The following is a 17,242-nucleotide window of genomic DNA, read 5'->3' as shown; positions in this document are numbered from 1 at the left end:
GCACGTTACTCAAATGATGCATTGCACATTTCTACAACATTCTTCACTCTACATGCATGGATGCATTTGCAAGTAGTGAAACCTACATAGTATAATATTTGAAGCTAGAAATTGCCTTCGTAACACTTTTGCACCAGGGCACGGCTACACCGGAGGCTCTTGAAACACCAAAGCTTTCCAAGGGCAATGTGTGAACGGCAACAAATCCAAAAACGAGCTGCTGAAAGCTAACGCTGGCATGATATCCAAGGTATGTTTCTTTAGACAAGCTTAATGCAGGTATGCTAGTTCAAACAGAGTGTCTGAAATTAATATGTAAATTTCTAAGCATTGAATAAATAAGGCCAAATATTTCAGTAAATTCTCAAAAGGCTCGCTGCGAAAGCATTATTGCACTAGAACATCATCGCAATTGTCCTGACTATACACACCAGACTGGGAAATGAAGAAGCAGACATCATCCCTAAAAACGGGAGTGTTGCGGTCCAGGAAGTCGCTCGCCAGCTCCACCATGACCGGCAGCTCGGTAAGCTCTTCCAAGATTTGCCGTGTCTGATGAGAAGAAAAAACAAAAGGTGCTCCGCTTGAAAGACAACAAACAGATAAGAGGCAGGTGCTAGCCTGGAGATCAATAACAGAAATATCGCATTATGACACGACTGGGCATCCGCAGAAAGGGGAAGAACCATGCCTGGGGTAACCAGGGAGTACACGAATAAAGCTTCTGTCTGGAAAAAAAAAAAAGAAAGAAACCTGCAGTTTTAGTGCCTTTATAATTCCGAACAATATGAACAACAGCCTCTCCCTTTATCTTTACTGTGACACTAAGATCCTTTATAGATTAGACTTAAGATCATGGGAAAAAAAAAAGGGAGGGGGGGGGGAGCTGTCCCCTCAACCCTTCCCATCTTGAAAACCCAAAAACAAACTGTTTCAGAAAAAAAAAAAAAGGAGACTACAAATCAATACAACCGTGTCCTTCCAATACCACAATTGGAGTGTCCTTCCAATACCACAATACCGCAAGTAACCCTACTAAGAAAGTAGGTAGGTGCCCTTGACCCACATTTGCAACGTCCCTTCCACTAAGCCTCCCACGGGTCTGAAGCCACTATTCTTTGCCGTCTCTAGCTGGGGGTGGAATTCACAAATGCTTACTCATACTCAATAGGAATGGCAGCAAAAGAGGAGTGCGAAAAATGACAATACGCCACGTTTTATGCGGGTGCCCGCGCTACTCGCCTGAAAGAAAGAAGCTGTCTTCAGCACTGAGGAACCTGGACTCTCGGCGGCCATTTTTGGAGGAGAAGATTCTGTGTCACTGGCCTTCTCTGTTAACCACTCTTACGCTTTCTACGGGGCGACGAACTTAAACACCAGACTATAAACTGAAAGCCTCCAGTGGCAATCACTGAACTTGAACGTTTAGTGCTTCGGCACTGGGCATACCTGTCTGCTGCAACTTTTCTTCATTCTTTCCTTCCTCTTTTTCGCCTATGTTCCCTTTCCCACATGCAGGATAGCAAATTAGGCTCTAGCCAAGTTAACTTTCCTGCCTTCCGTCTACATTCTTCCTTCCTTCGAAATGCACACCGGACATTCCGTCTGCCAAATAAGCCTCAAAGCAGGAACATTACAGAATTCTGGGCTCGCACGTTAAACCAGTTTTCCTCCAACTCAACAGGCACTGCTTCATTTTTTCAACTCCCCCATTCAGACATCAGTTTCCTTTCTTTCCCTGCCCGATTCGACCTCCCTTGAAAAATACGCCATTGCTCTTGCAATAGAGCAAGCTTCTCTCACTATTCCTACCATCCCACCAGTGTACATTTCCTCCGACAGGCAAAAACACTCGCCATGCAACTCACTCGTCCACCATTGACTTCGTTACTTCCACACTATCGTCTAATGCTAACCCAATTTAAACTTCGTACCAGTGTGGGTTTCTGGCTTTGCTAGCACGTGTGGCAATACCTGTGAAAATGCGCTAACCTGAGTACCTGAGCTAACCTGAGTAACCTGAGTAACCTGAGAAAATGCGCTAACCTGAGTAACCTGAGTACCTGAGGTCAATGGTTTTCACTCAGCAACGCATTTCCGACTACTCACTCTTTGTTGGTTCGGAAGGTGGCTAATTAAAATTGACTAATGATTAGTTGAGAAAAAAAAATCGCGCCAATCCACCCCGTGAATGTGGTTGGAAAGCAAAGCTGTAAACGGCACCCGTAACGATTACCCATGCGACTTCACTTAAATTCCCTCACATCGCTCTAGAAATAGTAAAACCAGAGAGAAGTGAAATGCACTTACCCACGTCATTATTACTTCAAAGAGATATTCCTGGTAGGGTTAAATCAATGCATGATGCATGAACGGTGTTTGGTTGAGTCGTATTGGTGTATCACAAGAGTGGAATTTTTTTTTATCAAATTAAAGTAAGCTCGTGTTAGATGATCTGACTTCTCCGTCTCTGCGCCGCGGACGGAGGCGACGAGATTTGCGGCAGAGAAGGTGGAGGAGGAAGAAATACTTCTGTTCAGATTTTTCAACGGCCCAGAGTGCAGCCCTGGGGAGTGATTCCTTCTTCTGTGGGGCCCATATGCAGTCCGCGCGGCCTGTGTTCTGTCTACCCGCTGAAGCTGGGTAGGTAGAGAGGGCCTGAACAGCAGCATCTCCCATTGCTCTTGTTGGGTAGTTGACGGAAAGAAAGGAGCGTGATCAGGGCTAAACTCGCACACCCCGGTTACGGGGCAGAGTGTTCCTACTTCTGAGCAAAATGTACATTCAGCGTCGTAGCGATTCGGATGCATTAAGTGACGACGCGCAGGCTGTGGGAAGGAGCCCGGTTTGCATCAGCCGTAGGGTAGCTTGTTGTTCTCTGGAAAGGTCAGGGTAAGGCGAAGATAGGGTCTGTCTCTGAAGGCGATAATGGTGGGTTATCTCCCTTAGCGTGACAAGCGGGTGACTATCCTCGTACAGCTTCATAGCACGGGAGGTAAATCCGCAGGCTTGTTGGGTGGGCGTAATTGTTGCCCTCCATTGAAGCGTGAGGGGGTGTCCAGATGAGCTGAATGGAACCGTTTGGGGAGTGTTTGTTTAGCACGCGCAGTGCAGGTCAGGACACCCAACCCGACTGGTAATTCCTGTAGGCTTGCTGGGAATCGGTGACTACCCTCCGAACACCTGGTTGAGTGAGAGCCAAGGTGATGGCTGCCTCTCCTGCTGCCGTCATTTATTGGGTCCTAAGCGAGGTACCCCAAGGAGGTTGGTTCTGGAGGTAGCCATAATGATGGCGCTTGCTGCCCTCGATGTTTGGAGGCGTCTGTGTAAATAACTGCATGATCCCCACCGAGGGTGATGTTTAGCTCTTGAGCGCATGCTTTTCGGTGACCCTCGCCATGTGAGGGGTTCATATTTCAAAGCAAAGGGAGCATCGTTAGTTTTAGTCGCCAAGAGTCTGGGAGTACGTCAAGCGGAGTGACATTCTGGGCTGCCAAGACAATCTGGTGAAGCATGCGGTTACCCACCGCAGTTCTGAGTCGGACCTTCTTGTTAGAAAGATGGCCTCCTATCAGCTCTTCCACCGTGTTGTGAAGCCCCGTGCTAAGCAGCCTCTGTGTGGACGCACTCATGAGAAGACCAATGGCCTGCTCGACCGCCTTTCTAATCTATATATAAAGCATCTCTATGTCTTCCTTGTTGAGAAGGAGACAGGGGGTTGACGTAAGTGACTCTCGAGAGGACAAAAGCTTCAATTAATCGAAAGGTACCGGATTCCTTTAGGCCTCGCTTCTTGGTGGCAACTCGCCTGATCATGTGTATGATTGATTAATGCTGTTTTTGAGACGCTGCAAGGAGTCGTCACTGTTGGTGTTAGCCTCAAGATATAGGCCCAGGATCTTGATGCTAGGGCTTGGAGTGATGGCCTGGCCATCAAGGAGTATTTAAATGTATTCCTTCATTTGGCGTGAGGGCGGACGAGAAGGAGCTGTGATTTTTTACGTGAACACTGGAGGCCACAGGCTTCAGCACAATGGCGTACTAGAAGTGTGATGTCATGCATTGGTGTGAGCTTCCTATAATATTTGTAACTCTTAGCACATGAGCAAGGTGCGCACATGGCCACTAGACGGGCGTGAGTGGTCACGTGACGCTTTCACGTGGCATTCAGCGTGAACGCAGGTGGTAAACCCGTAGATGTGCTTGGTGAGTACACCACCTGTCTTCCCGTCTTCGCGTGGGCTGGTAGTTAAATCGGTAAGACAACGGGCTCTCGCTTTGTTAGTCTATTAGTTCCAGGTTCGATTCCCGGCGGTGCCAGTAAATTCTTTTATTTGTTCGCTGGAGTTTTCTGGTGACACCAACGGTCGCGAAAGAACCCTTGGGGGGTAGAGGTAAAAAGCTTTGCTTTAATATAAAAAGTAGCGTGTGACACTACACACAAAAGTGAACAACATGCATTTGGTCAAGTCGTCTTAGAGTGAATCACCATATTTTTGAACACTAGCTAAAGCTAGCTGGAACACCCTGCATATACATGTATATATACGTACACATATATATACATATACATACCGTACATACATATATAACTGTAAGGCTACTGATGGTTAAAAAGTAAACATGGGCGCAATAAAAAACAACTGAAATTCAACGTTCCGTCCAAAACGTCGAATTGAAGTTATGTTTTTTATTGTGCCCATTTTTACTATAGTATATATGTATATGTTAAGTGTAGGAATTGAAGGTTTATTTTGGGCGGATGGATGGTCGGTCAAGATGGCTGACTGCCTCCCGAAACGAAAGTCCTCTACTTCACCCAGCTAGCTCATCGAAAAAAATCCACCAGCTGTCCTAGTCGCCCAGTTCAGTCCGTCTTGCTCCCAGTACACAGACAAAGTAACAATATATATGCGCCCTTTGTACCATAGTTGGGTCTGACAGGTTTATCTGACAGGTTCAAATATTTATTTTTATAAAGCTTCGCCTCGTCAAGTGGGGGACACCTCCAGCGCTTGAATAGAGGAAAAAAAGAACAAGAAAGAAAGAAAAGAGCCACTCACGGCTATGGCACTGTGGTAACTGGTGCCACAACCGATGAGCAGCAGCCGCCTGCAACGCTTGATCTCAGTAATGTAGTCCTTGATGCCCCCCAGAACCACAGATTCCTTCTCAAAGTTCAGCCGTCCTCTCATGGTGTTGAATACGGACTCAGGCTGCTCGAAGATTTCCTTTTGCATGAAGGAGCTGAAGTTTCCTGGGGAAGGAAAACAGGAAAGGTTCTGGTACCATACATAGAAAGGGAAAAACAAAAAATAAAATTCTTTGCTGGAGAAACACAACCTACGCACAAAATTTAATATATGCATGCGATGTGCCCGGGAAGCCACGACTTCAAATGAGAGTGCTGCTCGGTTCCAAACACCCTGTACCACATGGTGTGCAAGTGTGCGGGCAGTGACGTGCCACCCATTGGCCAGCCAAGCGAGAGCAGTGGGAGGCCCGCTACCATAGGCAGGGCCCATGGCATCCCAGACTAGGGACACCATCAACCCAGGATGGAAAACAAGTTGTCTGCTCTACACAGTCGTGTTTATCACTACTACTTCCCCCCCTCCAAGAAAAAGGGAAGATAAAGGTCTCATCTTGAGCAAATCCACTGTATTCAAACTATTCTTTAGAATTCGACCACCATTTACAAGATGTAGTTTGGCTGGGAAGGAGAAAGAGGGGGATGCCTCGTTAGTGTGTGCAGCACAACCAGCAGCCCTTTATGTCAAGCATGCTGTGTAGTGTTCCGCTTTTAGCAAGGCTCACACTTTGGCTGTTCTCGTTTGCCTTGGCCATTACAATGCTAGTACACTGGGTGTGCCTACCCTTCATGATCTGCTGGATCTCCATCTTGAGCGTGATGATCTCACGGTTCACATTCTCATCAAGTGTCCTCTTCAATCTGTGGATGGTCAAGTCTGGAGGAAGAAATATGTTCCAGTCATGCAGCACTCGAGGGAGAAGGCCAATATGCAATGACACCGAAACTGAAAGGCGGGAACTTTACTAATACTGGCACAAATTTCCAATTATGCATAAGGCAGAATCTTTTACTGTGCTTTGAGCATTTGTTACAAGGTAGAGGCACCAAACTGCCGAAACTGGGACGTCTTGAATTAATGTAAATAAACATAGTGCATGCTAGCCCAATTTAAACTTCGTACCAGTGTGGGTTTCTGGCTTTGCTAGCACGTGTGGCAATACCTGTGAAAATGCGCTAACCTGAGTGGCGCTTCAACTCGCTTCAAAAGCAATAAAAGAAAAATGCTTCATGGACTAAAGCTCACCCAGGCATACTTTTAGAATTAAATGTGCATAAAATATCTCATTGCATAAGTGCTCAAAGTGGTCAGAAAATTACCAGGAAAGTTAGAAATCTTGAAACAACTGCAATGTTTCATTTAAGCTGACTACATTTTGAAGAGGTGAAAGTGCTTTTAAACCACTTTTAAATTTGCACTTATATTGACAACACCTCATGTCATGGTAGCCACTTCCAACAGAAAAGAAATTTGAGAAAGGCGAACTGTTAGTTGCCAGTAGTTCAAACAACAAAAGCTTGTTAATTTGAGGCACAAGGAGAAGCCATCTCAATTCGAATTAATGAGAGTTCGAACTAACCAAAGTGAAGAACAACAGTGCACTGCCATAGAGAAGCAGCAAGACGTGTCAACAATTTCATGCTTGAAAAAGTCTGTAGTTGCAGTTTGCCTTTTGCCCTTAAAGGTGAAAGCCAGCACTTTTGCTTTCACTAGCAAATGTAGCGAAAGGCCTCCTCTTTGTTTTCTTCAGAACTGAAGAAGAGATGGGTGGCATTTAGTTCAATACTCTGAGTGGGTGGCTATGTATACTGGTGCCTTGTCCTTGTGATCACTGGCAGTGGCAGCTTCTACCTCTCTGACCTTAGAAATAATGTCCTCATTTCCCAGCACACCACACACCATTGCGCTCACGTCCGTGTTGATGCAGGCCACAAAAAAATGCATCTTCCAAAACATCTGCTCATGGGGTTTTGAAACCTCATACTTCCTTCCTCTTATGAAGATCATACTTTTTCTCCAAGTTTTCCTCTTTTCTCCAAGTTTTTCTCTTTTCTCCAAGTTTTTCTCTTTTCTCCCTAGTTTCTCTTTTCTCCCTAGTTTTTCTCTTTTCTCCCTAGTTTTTCTCTTTCCACTTTTTACTTTTACGTTCCTTTCTCCATTGCAGAGGCAACACAGCCTTTGTGTAAGTAGTGGGTGCGCTTTTGTGGTCTCGTGCCAGGCACCAAGCAGCCAGAGGTGTGGCACGTACTTTGAATTATCCTGGGTGGAGCCAACTTGTACTCGAATTAGCGGGCTTTTTTATACATAGACTGCTATGGAGCTTGGCCAGGCCGAATCGCAGAGTTCGAATTATCCACAAATTCGTATTATTGACGTTTGAATTAACAAGCTTTCATTGTATGTACTTTAGGTAAAATAAAACTAGCTTGTTCACGGGTAAAGCTGCTACAATGGTGTTCACTCACTGGGTTAGAGGTATGAAAGGAAATGGAAGCGCACTGTTAATTAGTCAGGTACATATTTCCCAGGGACTGAAACTGAAGGATTATTATTAGCTCAAAAAAATTCTTTAGCAGATGCCTAGAAGTGATTATGCATACAGCAGGCTTTGCATTGTAACAGAAGAGAGAGAGAGAGAGAAAGCCTTTAATGAAAGCTGAAATTGTGAAACAATGCAACCTCCCTTTTCAAGCAGTTCCTCAAGGCTACTTGAATCCTGAAGATTGACCGGTAATTCAAACTTTTTAACGACATTTGACCCTTTTTGCTGCGAAGACTGGAGAGGGTTAAGCTTAGCAGCTTTCACCATGTATGGTTGTGCAGAAGTGTGCAGTTTGTGAAATTGGCTGTTTTTAATTTTATCATCTTATTCTAATCTGTTTTGGCATGCAGGCTGCATTTTTCCATATCAGCTTAAATACAGCAACTTTCTCAATAGTAGTGAGCATTCTTTTCAACCTTTTAGTGGGCGTTCTTTTGTAGGAAATTGACTGATATTTCCATTATTAAACACGAATGAAAATTTTAATACCATAGTTTTGCCCTTGTCCTTTTTTCCTCACTGGACCTCCTTACAAAGAAATTGTGCTTTCGACTAAAGCTACTCTCCGTTTGCCGACTAAGAAGCTTTTTTTTACATGGGCATTTTACTCCACCCACAAAAGGCTATAACTTTATGCAGCAAAAGTCATTCCCAAGACAAAAAAACAAAAACAAAAACAAGTGAAACAAGCTTGGCTGCACTGAAATGCATATGACCGAGAGCCAGTAGCAAAAATGGTAATGTGTTATCTCTCAATGGTTTCAAAGTTTAATGTGAGACTACTGCACGACCTCACGTTCCACGCTCTCAATGGTTTCAAAGTTTAATGCGAGACTACTGCACGACCTCACGTGCCACGCTCTCAATGGTTTCAAAGTTTAATGCGAGACTACTGCACGACCTCACGTGTCACGATGGCAAAATGGTCCATAACTTACGCCCATCAGAGACAGCTGCAACATCGTCGTCTTCAAGGAAGATCACTCTGTTGGTGTGTTCAATAATGGCACTACAAAGAAACAATGAAGTAACGTTAATCCTTTCACTGCGATAACATACAGTGGGCTAGTGGTTCTTCAATTAGGTCCTGCAGAAATGCTTTAGTGTTCCATGAAGCCCTCACTGCACAATGGAAAGCTCTGCTGTCATTTAAAACCATTTTTTGAAACAAGCGAAAGCAAAAGATGAGGATTGTTCTTCTCAAGTGCAAACACTGTTTTCGTGCTGTAGTGAAACATTGCACACACTTGCCAGAAATAACAGAACTTGTTAAGCTAGTTGGTTAATACTTCATTAAAAACAGGGTGCTAAACAGACAAAGACAAAGGTAGACACAAGTGACATATACAGAGAGTTGGAAATTGGTGTCTGCATATGTCGTATATGTCTAGCTTCATCTTCGTCTGTTTAATGTCCTATTGTTCTTAACACCCCAAATATTGGAAACTTGGTTGCATGCGGAATACTTTCGAGCCCACAGTGGTACATCTACGCACCAAATTATTAGTTAAGCTAACTTTTTTACAACCATGACACCGTACAGCATATGAACATTTCAACGTGTACATGTACACTGGCCCATGTCTTGTAATGATATGTATGTCAAGAACAAACACTTAATCCAAGCAAACTGAACAATTGCAACTGTAAAGACGGTTTAAACAACACAGCAAAATCCGCATAGATACACCCACCAGGCTTTCAAACCATTAAAACTCTCTCCCTTTTTAAAAAATGAGAGCAGAAACCAATTCGCATTTACAAACCTTGCATCTGAGGCAAAGAAATACTCGATCTCTTTGTCGTCTCCCGGTGGGCCGAATTCAGTCGTGGACGCAGTGCGCTGCAGACCCCCCGTGCTGGACGGAGGGTGCGCCTCTCTGGGGCGGTGGTCTTCGCAGGGGGGGAGAGAGAGAGTTTTCAGGTGGATCACTGCCACACGCCAGCCACCACACATCTACTAGGCTCCCAATGTCAGAGCAGCCGTACAGGCAGTTTAGCAGCAGCTTGTCTCATGCCATACTGCTGTCTATTTTAACATGCAAGCTTACACACCCTCAATCATGCAGAACTGACACCTATGACAGCCAGCCCTTCGAAATACATTTAGCCAACGTTGGTTCGTCAACATGAACACATTACGTTACCACCTATTTAGTTTCAAGATGCGTTAAACTAACTCCCTGTCGTAGTGTGAACCGCAAAGACTGGGGGAGGAATAATTAAATACAACAACGCTATAGGTTGTAAAGCATCTTTCTCCATCTGCACATTCGTACTGCAATGATCAATCCACTCCAACTGGCCCTGTTTCTGTCTTAAGTTTACTTCAAGTTTTTATATGTCAATTAACAGCACTGCATAAAATAACCTGCTCAATTAACTTACGTACATCAACCAAAATGCCCAAAATTTCTAAAACTACAAGCTGTTACAGTTCATTAACTAAATTGGATGCAACACAAATTCAACGATCCATATAATAAAGCATTCTACATTGCATGCTACATGCACACGAATACAATAAAAAATACAATGATTATGAAGGATGGAAACACCACTGGCCAAGCCCAGCTCCTCACAAAAAACTTTAAGTGCATGCATCTGCCTACTACTACTGTGGAGACGTATTTGAACATTATCAACGATTCAAATGCCTGTACTGAAAAAAAATTAATTAGTTTCATTCCATAATTAAGGGCCACTAACATTTCTTTTTATCTTGTGCAACAACATATACCTCTTGCACCAATTTCACGCTTCTAGTTAAAACTGTTACATACCTCCCTTCGAAACAGCATAATTTAGAGGAATCAAATGAGGGTAACTTACTGCATAATCAACAGATTGATACTGCGCCAAAAGAAAGTACGAAAACTGCAGTGAAAAAATATAGGTGCCTTAAATTCTGCTTTCATTATGAAAAAGAAAAATTCACCCCGGCCTGAAGTCTGAAACCTTGCCACTGTAAATGTTTAGGACAAGATTTGCCAGGGCTGGTGTTATTTCAAAGACAGTGTCTTCTGGCACTGTTTTCTGCATGAAGAGTGCATGGAACAGGATATGAAACAACCAAAAGATTTGGTTACAGCACTCCTCTGATACGCGGCAAGGAGAATAGTACGCAGTATGTGCAGCAAAAGAATAACAAGTCACAAGGAGACCTCCCGTCAAATCTTGTCCTGTTATAGCCTGCACCTTCATCCTCCTGGCCTGTGCGCATAATGCCACATTGAATGATGAAAGCATCCATTACAAAATACCGACCACTTTTTCTTCATTTGCTTTCCTAAAAGTCTAGCTGAAGCCTTATCTAAAGCGAGGGTTGGCCAGGTAGCCATGACAGGTGAGCCAACTGGTGAGCATTCATTGCAAAGGGAACCATGCATGGTCAGCCCAAGAAGTGCAGCTCGCTTCAAAAGCTAACTTGCACGTCAACAAAGTTCCAGGAGACTTCGGTGGTGACAACACCTGGAGAAGCTAGTAGGGAACGGTCACAGTAAGTCGCATGACCCATGCTCAACAACACTTCATACGAAGAGTTGTACACAATGATATATGCTTGCCCATACCCATAATCTAATACTCATACTAGTACTAGAATTGGTTTCTTTTTCACTTCTAGATTTTATGGGAAAAGCGAGAATAGAAGGGGGGTAAAATAAAGCGGGGGTAGCACATACATAAGGGTGGAATTGGCGTTTTTCCCTTTTCTAGATTTCATGACAAGGGATGGAAGGGAGGAGGGTCGATTTGAGTGTGCTCTTATGTGTGCAAATACAGTACACTCCTATCAAGCTACACTTGGAATCTTTTTCATTGTCTATAACCTTCACACAAGTGTAATGCAGCAGAAAAGAGCTAGAATTATTACATAAGCCAATTTTTCCGCCCAAAATATGAAAGAAATTTTTATTGATGTGAAAGCAGAAAGGTTACACAATCAAGTTTATTTTTACTAATCATGCTAAGCCTTGCTTACAGCAAGCTTTCAGTGCAAGAATAAAAAAATTAGAACTCGCATTCTGCCCTGCACAGCTATACTATCCCAAGCTTCAACTCATAAAAAAATTAGCCAGAGCAACGCTTTCTCCTTATGCTTGAGCCCTTTTAACATCTGTTTAATCATTACGGTTATTTGCTGCCCATCAACCCCACGTCCAACAACAGCCCCTTCGGGAATAAACATTAAAGCTTTTCCTTGTGTCACCCGAACCGCGAGATTAATTTCGAGGCATGTGGAGGGTTGAGGATGGAGGACGGCAACAGACATGGGTGCTCTTGCTGCCTACGCCTACAACAACACTGACTCCAAAAGGGTTAAAGTTAAGCGAGCCCCTGCAGAGTTACGCTGCAGTGAGCCCGTGCAGAGTGTTCCCTGTACAATGAGTGGCCTCGGGGGGGCCTTACGTGCAGGAGGGTGACCAGAGGCAGAGGCTACTACCTGTCTGGGTGTCGTCTTTTTCTGCACCCCAGACCAGAGGGAGGGGAGAGAGTGAGGGTTGGTTGGGAGGCAGGCGAGGCCAGGGGGGAGAGAGAGAGACAAGAGGCGGTCGTCACACACCGTCAGACAGAGCACTCGCATGCAAAATGCACAGCAGGCACACGTACACGTTACCCACTACATATTAGCACGGTGCACGGATATGTTACGGACACATACCAATTGTACTTTGCAATTCGCAAAAACACAGGGCATGCTGCAAACAAGTGCTACAAAGGCACATTTTGGCCTCAAAACAATGTGCACGTCAGCATGCTTAACGAAAGTGAGCCCGTGCGCAACAAGTCTGCAAAGTTAGAAGTTGGTTCAGAGAGGAATTGAACTGCCCAGTGTCACATCTTGCAAATTTGTTACAATTGGGTGAACATTTAATCCTTGCACGAATCATAGAAAATGCTGAATGAGTACCTATTCTTCATCACATCGTCATTATGCAAAAGCCGTAATCTCCATCCACGGAGTAGTACGTAATTCACATCAGATTATAGCAACTTCATTTATTCCAGCTCCTCCTCCTCAAATCACACCGTTCATGCTTGGAAGACATTAGCTCTCACCGACACCTGGTATTTCTCCGAGAAGAATTCCAACACTGTGATAGAATGCTTAATTGAAATGGCAAGCTACAGCAACCGACATAGGGAAGCAATTCCACTCAAACCATTGATGCTTTTTAATACTGAACCATTGAAACTTTTTAATACTGTTAGTTCCCACAAAATGAAGAAAAAACTGCAATGGTGTTTAGAATAATAAGTGCAGTTTCATGCAATACTCATTCAGCTAACAATGACTACAGTCCCAACAGTGTCACTACCTTTTCAATGTCCCGAGTCACCACAGTGTGGCATAAACTGCACAAAATTCCATGCTCAATGTGTCCCAAAATTGGCAGGGCAATAAGAGTGCGTGCAAATTGGGCCTCAAAAAAGGGCATTCACCGATTCACCGAGTGCTTCAATACCTTCCAGCTGTCCAGTTCCATTTAGCAACCAATGGCTACACCAGAGTCAACAAATCGTTCTCGCCAAGTATTAAATGCACCAGTGCTTACAACAAAATAATCAAGCATTTGTCCAACACCAGACAACCCAATGGTTAGGGCTGTGGGTACTAGACTGCTATGCTGAGCTACTGGAGGAAGGCACTAGGGTGCAGACTGTTTTTGTGAATGAAGTGGTAAAAGAAGAGGGGGTGGGGGAAGGAGGCCAGAGATATGGGGAACTGTTCACTCGACGTCTCAGGGAGTGTGCACATAGACTTCAAGAGGTAAATTACCGGGGCACCCACATGAAGTTTCCAACAAGGGGGAGGTGAAAACTGCATGTCAAGTATCAAGGAAATGAAAGCATTCAACTAGTGCTGCCTTTGAAAAATTTAGCAAAAAAAGAAAAAAAAAATCCTGGCACCCGACTAAGATGGCATTTTAATTAGCTGCCAGCAACTTAAGCTAAGGTTCCTTTGTAGCCTAAGCTACAGGTTGTGGAGGAGAGGGGCTCCCCTCCCATATACACACACCCATGTAAACTACCGTTAGTAACCACGCGAAAAGTTGAACAGGCTACACACACATTACACTTTTCCTAAGGAAATCCACCCTCTATCATTTTATCCCATAGAAACATGTAATACACTTGTAATTTCAGACAAATTGCCATTAAACGCAAGAGGACGAACTATAAATGTCCCCAATGTGTGCGATTTTTACAATTTATGCTCAATACAGTACATTTTTTTTCGAAAAAATATTTACTCAGTTCAGTCAGAAGTTACTTCTAATTACAATATTCGTAGCATTAAAAGAGCAAAATCTGCCCCCTTGCCATGCACACCGTGCTAGCAGAAAATGAGCTATCAACTGCTTGGGAATGTTGGGAGCTGCGGACTTTGTAAATTAACACATCCTTTCTTGGTATGAAGGTCATGCCTGCTTGACTACACATTTTGCGTGAAATTGTGAAACAAGGCGCTAGTATAACTCAGATTTTCTACCATCGCCTGCCTGTTTATTTTTAGCAGCATTCACCTGGCATGTTTAAGTTTACGAGATGGCACACAGCTTAAAAAAAAAAAAATGGTTGACAAACTAAGGCTCATTTTCTTTAATTGTTTTGTCCCTAAATATAATGGTGCTCAGCTTTTGTGGTACGAAAATTGACCACTTCAGGAGAAAAAATTTGGAACTAAAAGGGTTAAAAAGCATGCGGGCGCACAGAGGTTTTGAGCTGAAAGTTCCCCTGCAGGTATCGCAATATCAGGAATAATGGCAACTTGTCTGCATTAGGTACACTTTGCCTGCTACGCGCACCATCAGAACGCGACAGTGGTGGTCCCTTCCCTCCAACGTGTCACAGAGGACACAGAGTGAAGGAGGTCTAGCCAGAAGGGCAGAGCAGGGGTCAAAGGTCAGAGAGAGAGGGGGTAAGAGGAACGGTGTCTACCTTGGTCATTCTCGAGGCCACACTCTGCATGCCGAAAAGGTGCGCAGTAAGAGAGGAGAACAGTGGGCAACGGAAACAGAAAACAACAACGTCAATCATGCAGGAAGAGGGCAGCGACCACACAACACGGCCACACTGGGGTGTTATTAGGGGCAGGGCTGGAGGACAGGCACAACGCCCACACGCACAAAAATATGCACACCACACTGATGACAGTTCACATGGCACTGCCGCAAAACACTGGGGAGCAAGCGCTCGCACGGTGTAAACACAGGTGTCATGCAAGGACAGTGACACGGCCACAGCATGCAGATTGGGACAATTAACTACGGTGCAGCAATCTATTGAGCACACAGGCTGGAAACTAATCGCCTTAGGCCTGCTCCAATTGCCAAGCGTGCCAGTGCCATTTTTGACTACTGACGGAGTAAGCATATCGCAGGCCAAGACATCAACTGATGCCATTTTTTAATGATTTAGAAATCTTATGACAGTTTGAGCATTACAGCAAAATATTTGGTCTAAGAAACAAAGAACTGTTTTAGTATTTGCCAGGAATATCATTCAATATCAACAAACACTGCAGGCACGCTAATTGTGGCCTGAATACATGATTTTGAGTATGGGGCACATAAAATGCCAAGTTTCACATGAGGAAATGTAAGTGCTGGACAATTTGTTGCAGAAAAAAACGGATGCTGGGTACATTGTACTAGCGCTATAAAACGGAACACATTAAGAAATACACGCGACGAACACTCAACTGGCAGTTGAAGTCAAGCGTTTATCCCGTGTTTAGAACCATTAGATACGGCAATGAATGAAGGTTTGTTTAGAACTATTAAATATGGCAATGAATTTTAAAAAAAGTCAAGCTTTCATGCAATCCAAATGAATTCACCTTGCACTGCAGTAGAAAGCACCACGAAGAGAAAACCAAATACCACCGATTAGACTAACCCCCCCCCCCTTTCATTAAAAAAGATGTCCAAGACCACAACCACCACAGTAATCATACATATTAGGCATTTGAAGTGCACTAGTATGTTGGATTCTATACTAGTATGTTAGGGTCCCTGATGTTGCAGGGACAGATGCAGAGGCCATACTTCGTTAGCCACACTTCAAATGCCGCAAAAGAACCTGCATGCTCCTATAAAAACAAATTGCTTTGAATAAAAATGGGCATGTTTTATCTCCACCTATAAGTTTTGCCATTTCAAGAAAGCACACAAGTAAGCACCTCTTTAATAAAGCTGCTATGGCTGTGCATGCCTACTAACAAAAAAGCAAGTGAGAAAAAATAGGTATTGAAGGTGCAACCAACCACGCAGCGTTGCACTACACAGCAGCGGTCCAACAAACAAAAGCAACAAAGAAAACGTGCAGCACATGAGGGGAAAGTGAAAAGCACCTACACCCAAGAGGACAGGTCAAAGCAGCAGCGCCAAAAAAACCACCACCTTTTGGGAGAGAGAGAGAGAGAAAGAAAAAAGAGCAGAAGATATTACCACCTTCAGTCCAAAGCCAGCGAAATGTATGCAGCTATGAGAGCTGTGTCTTAAGAAAAAGACTGCACAAGGGAAGACACTGAGACATAAAATAAAGTGAAGAAACCCCCGCTGTGAACCAAAAGCTTACTTACTGTAGTCCATTGACAAGGCTGGTTGTAAAAAACACAAAAACATAGCCACATACCACTTTTAGTACACCAGTTACACTTTGAAGGCCACACAAACTGTCAGACATGCTAGTATACGGGCATGCATGCCACACAAACTTGCAACTATCTGCTTGCTCTTAGCTGTAAAACGGCCTTCAGTGTCCATGCACAGCTAGAGGAACATTAAAGTGCAGATACACAAGACTATTCCCCAAAAGTAAACAACCATGCAGTTAGAAGAGACTTTCCTACATTACAGTATGTATTAAAATGCACACACGTGGCACAGAGGTCAATTTTTGTAAAGGGCTTTAATTTGGTTGCAGTCATGCAGAAGCCAAATACACCATACTAACCCCAACATCCCTCCACGAATTCGAGGGGCTTCTGCATTTGCAGTAACATTATAGCTTCATTGTTTAATCACATCACATTACATGCTCAAGTATGTGATTCGAGCACAAAAATTTCTATAAACCTCCACAGAGGGCATGCAAAAAAAATTTTAGCATGAACTTCTGAGCAAGCAAACAGGTTCCAAACGTGCTCCCAACTTTCCTCTCGGGGAAAATGTTGCACATTTCCACGAATGTTCAAGCAAAAAGCATTCTCACCTTTGCTGTACAAGACTGGGATAAATTCTGTGGACAGATAAGATTTCGTCTTGAGGCCAACCAACAGGGGACTTCCTCTCCTGAATGAGACCAAAGCAAAAGTGAAATGTCAAAAGCACAGCACATTTGAGAGATTAATTTCCTTTCTTCAAAATGCTTGCCAAAGCTGAGCAACCACTTATCCCCACTAGCCTTTGGCAGGCATTCCAAGAAGAAATAGAAAATCCTGTTAGGGACTTTTTTTCGTCTTGAAAACGAGTAGCTGTATGCATTAAAACAAATAATTAGCAGGAAGAATTAAGTTTCTCACCTAGTAGCAACACACTGATGAGGGAACCTCTTGCTCTTGAACACCAGTGCAAAGGCACCTTCCTGAAGGACAGGT

General features: G+C 43.9%; 1 protein-coding gene across 7 annotated transcripts in view; it reads right to left on the bottom strand.

The window, feature by feature from the left end:
- The window catches only part of LOC144145090 (glutamine--fructose-6-phosphate aminotransferase [isomerizing] 2-like), an 84,984-nt gene that overhangs the window by 23,885 nt on the left and 43,857 nt on the right, over positions 1-17,242 (bottom strand). The window contains exons 6-15 of one of the 7 annotated variants that reach the window (XM_077676585.1): positions 17,168-17,229; positions 16,858-16,937; positions 16,226-16,243; positions 14,581-14,604; positions 12,080-12,100; positions 9,402-9,528; positions 8,574-8,644; positions 5,877-5,969; positions 5,064-5,257; positions 432-552 (exon numbers count right to left, since the gene is read on the bottom strand). In XM_077676585.1, the coding sequence (XP_077532711.1) occupies positions 432-552; positions 5,064-5,257; positions 5,877-5,969; positions 8,574-8,644; positions 9,402-9,528; positions 12,080-12,100; positions 14,581-14,604; positions 16,226-16,243; positions 16,858-16,937; positions 17,168-17,229 (811 nt within the window). Of the gene's footprint in view, positions 1-431; positions 553-5,063; positions 5,258-5,876; positions 5,970-8,573; positions 8,645-9,401; positions 9,529-12,079; positions 12,101-14,580; positions 14,605-15,998; positions 16,044-16,225; positions 16,244-16,857; positions 16,938-17,167; positions 17,230-17,242 lie in introns of all 7 variants that reach the window. The other 6 variants (XM_077676607.1, XM_077676597.1, XM_077676620.1 and 3 more) reach the window with 6 other exon arrangements.

Source organism: Haemaphysalis longicornis, unplaced genomic scaffold (assembly GCF_048455015.1).
Source record: "Haemaphysalis longicornis isolate Haplotype H1 unplaced genomic scaffold, Haemaphysalis longicornis Haplotype H1 scaffold_1, whole genome shotgun sequence".
Classification (NCBI taxonomy): Eukaryota; Metazoa; Arthropoda; class Arachnida; order Ixodida; family Ixodidae; genus Haemaphysalis; species Haemaphysalis longicornis.
This window is presented reverse-complemented; position numbering and strand designations above follow the sequence as displayed.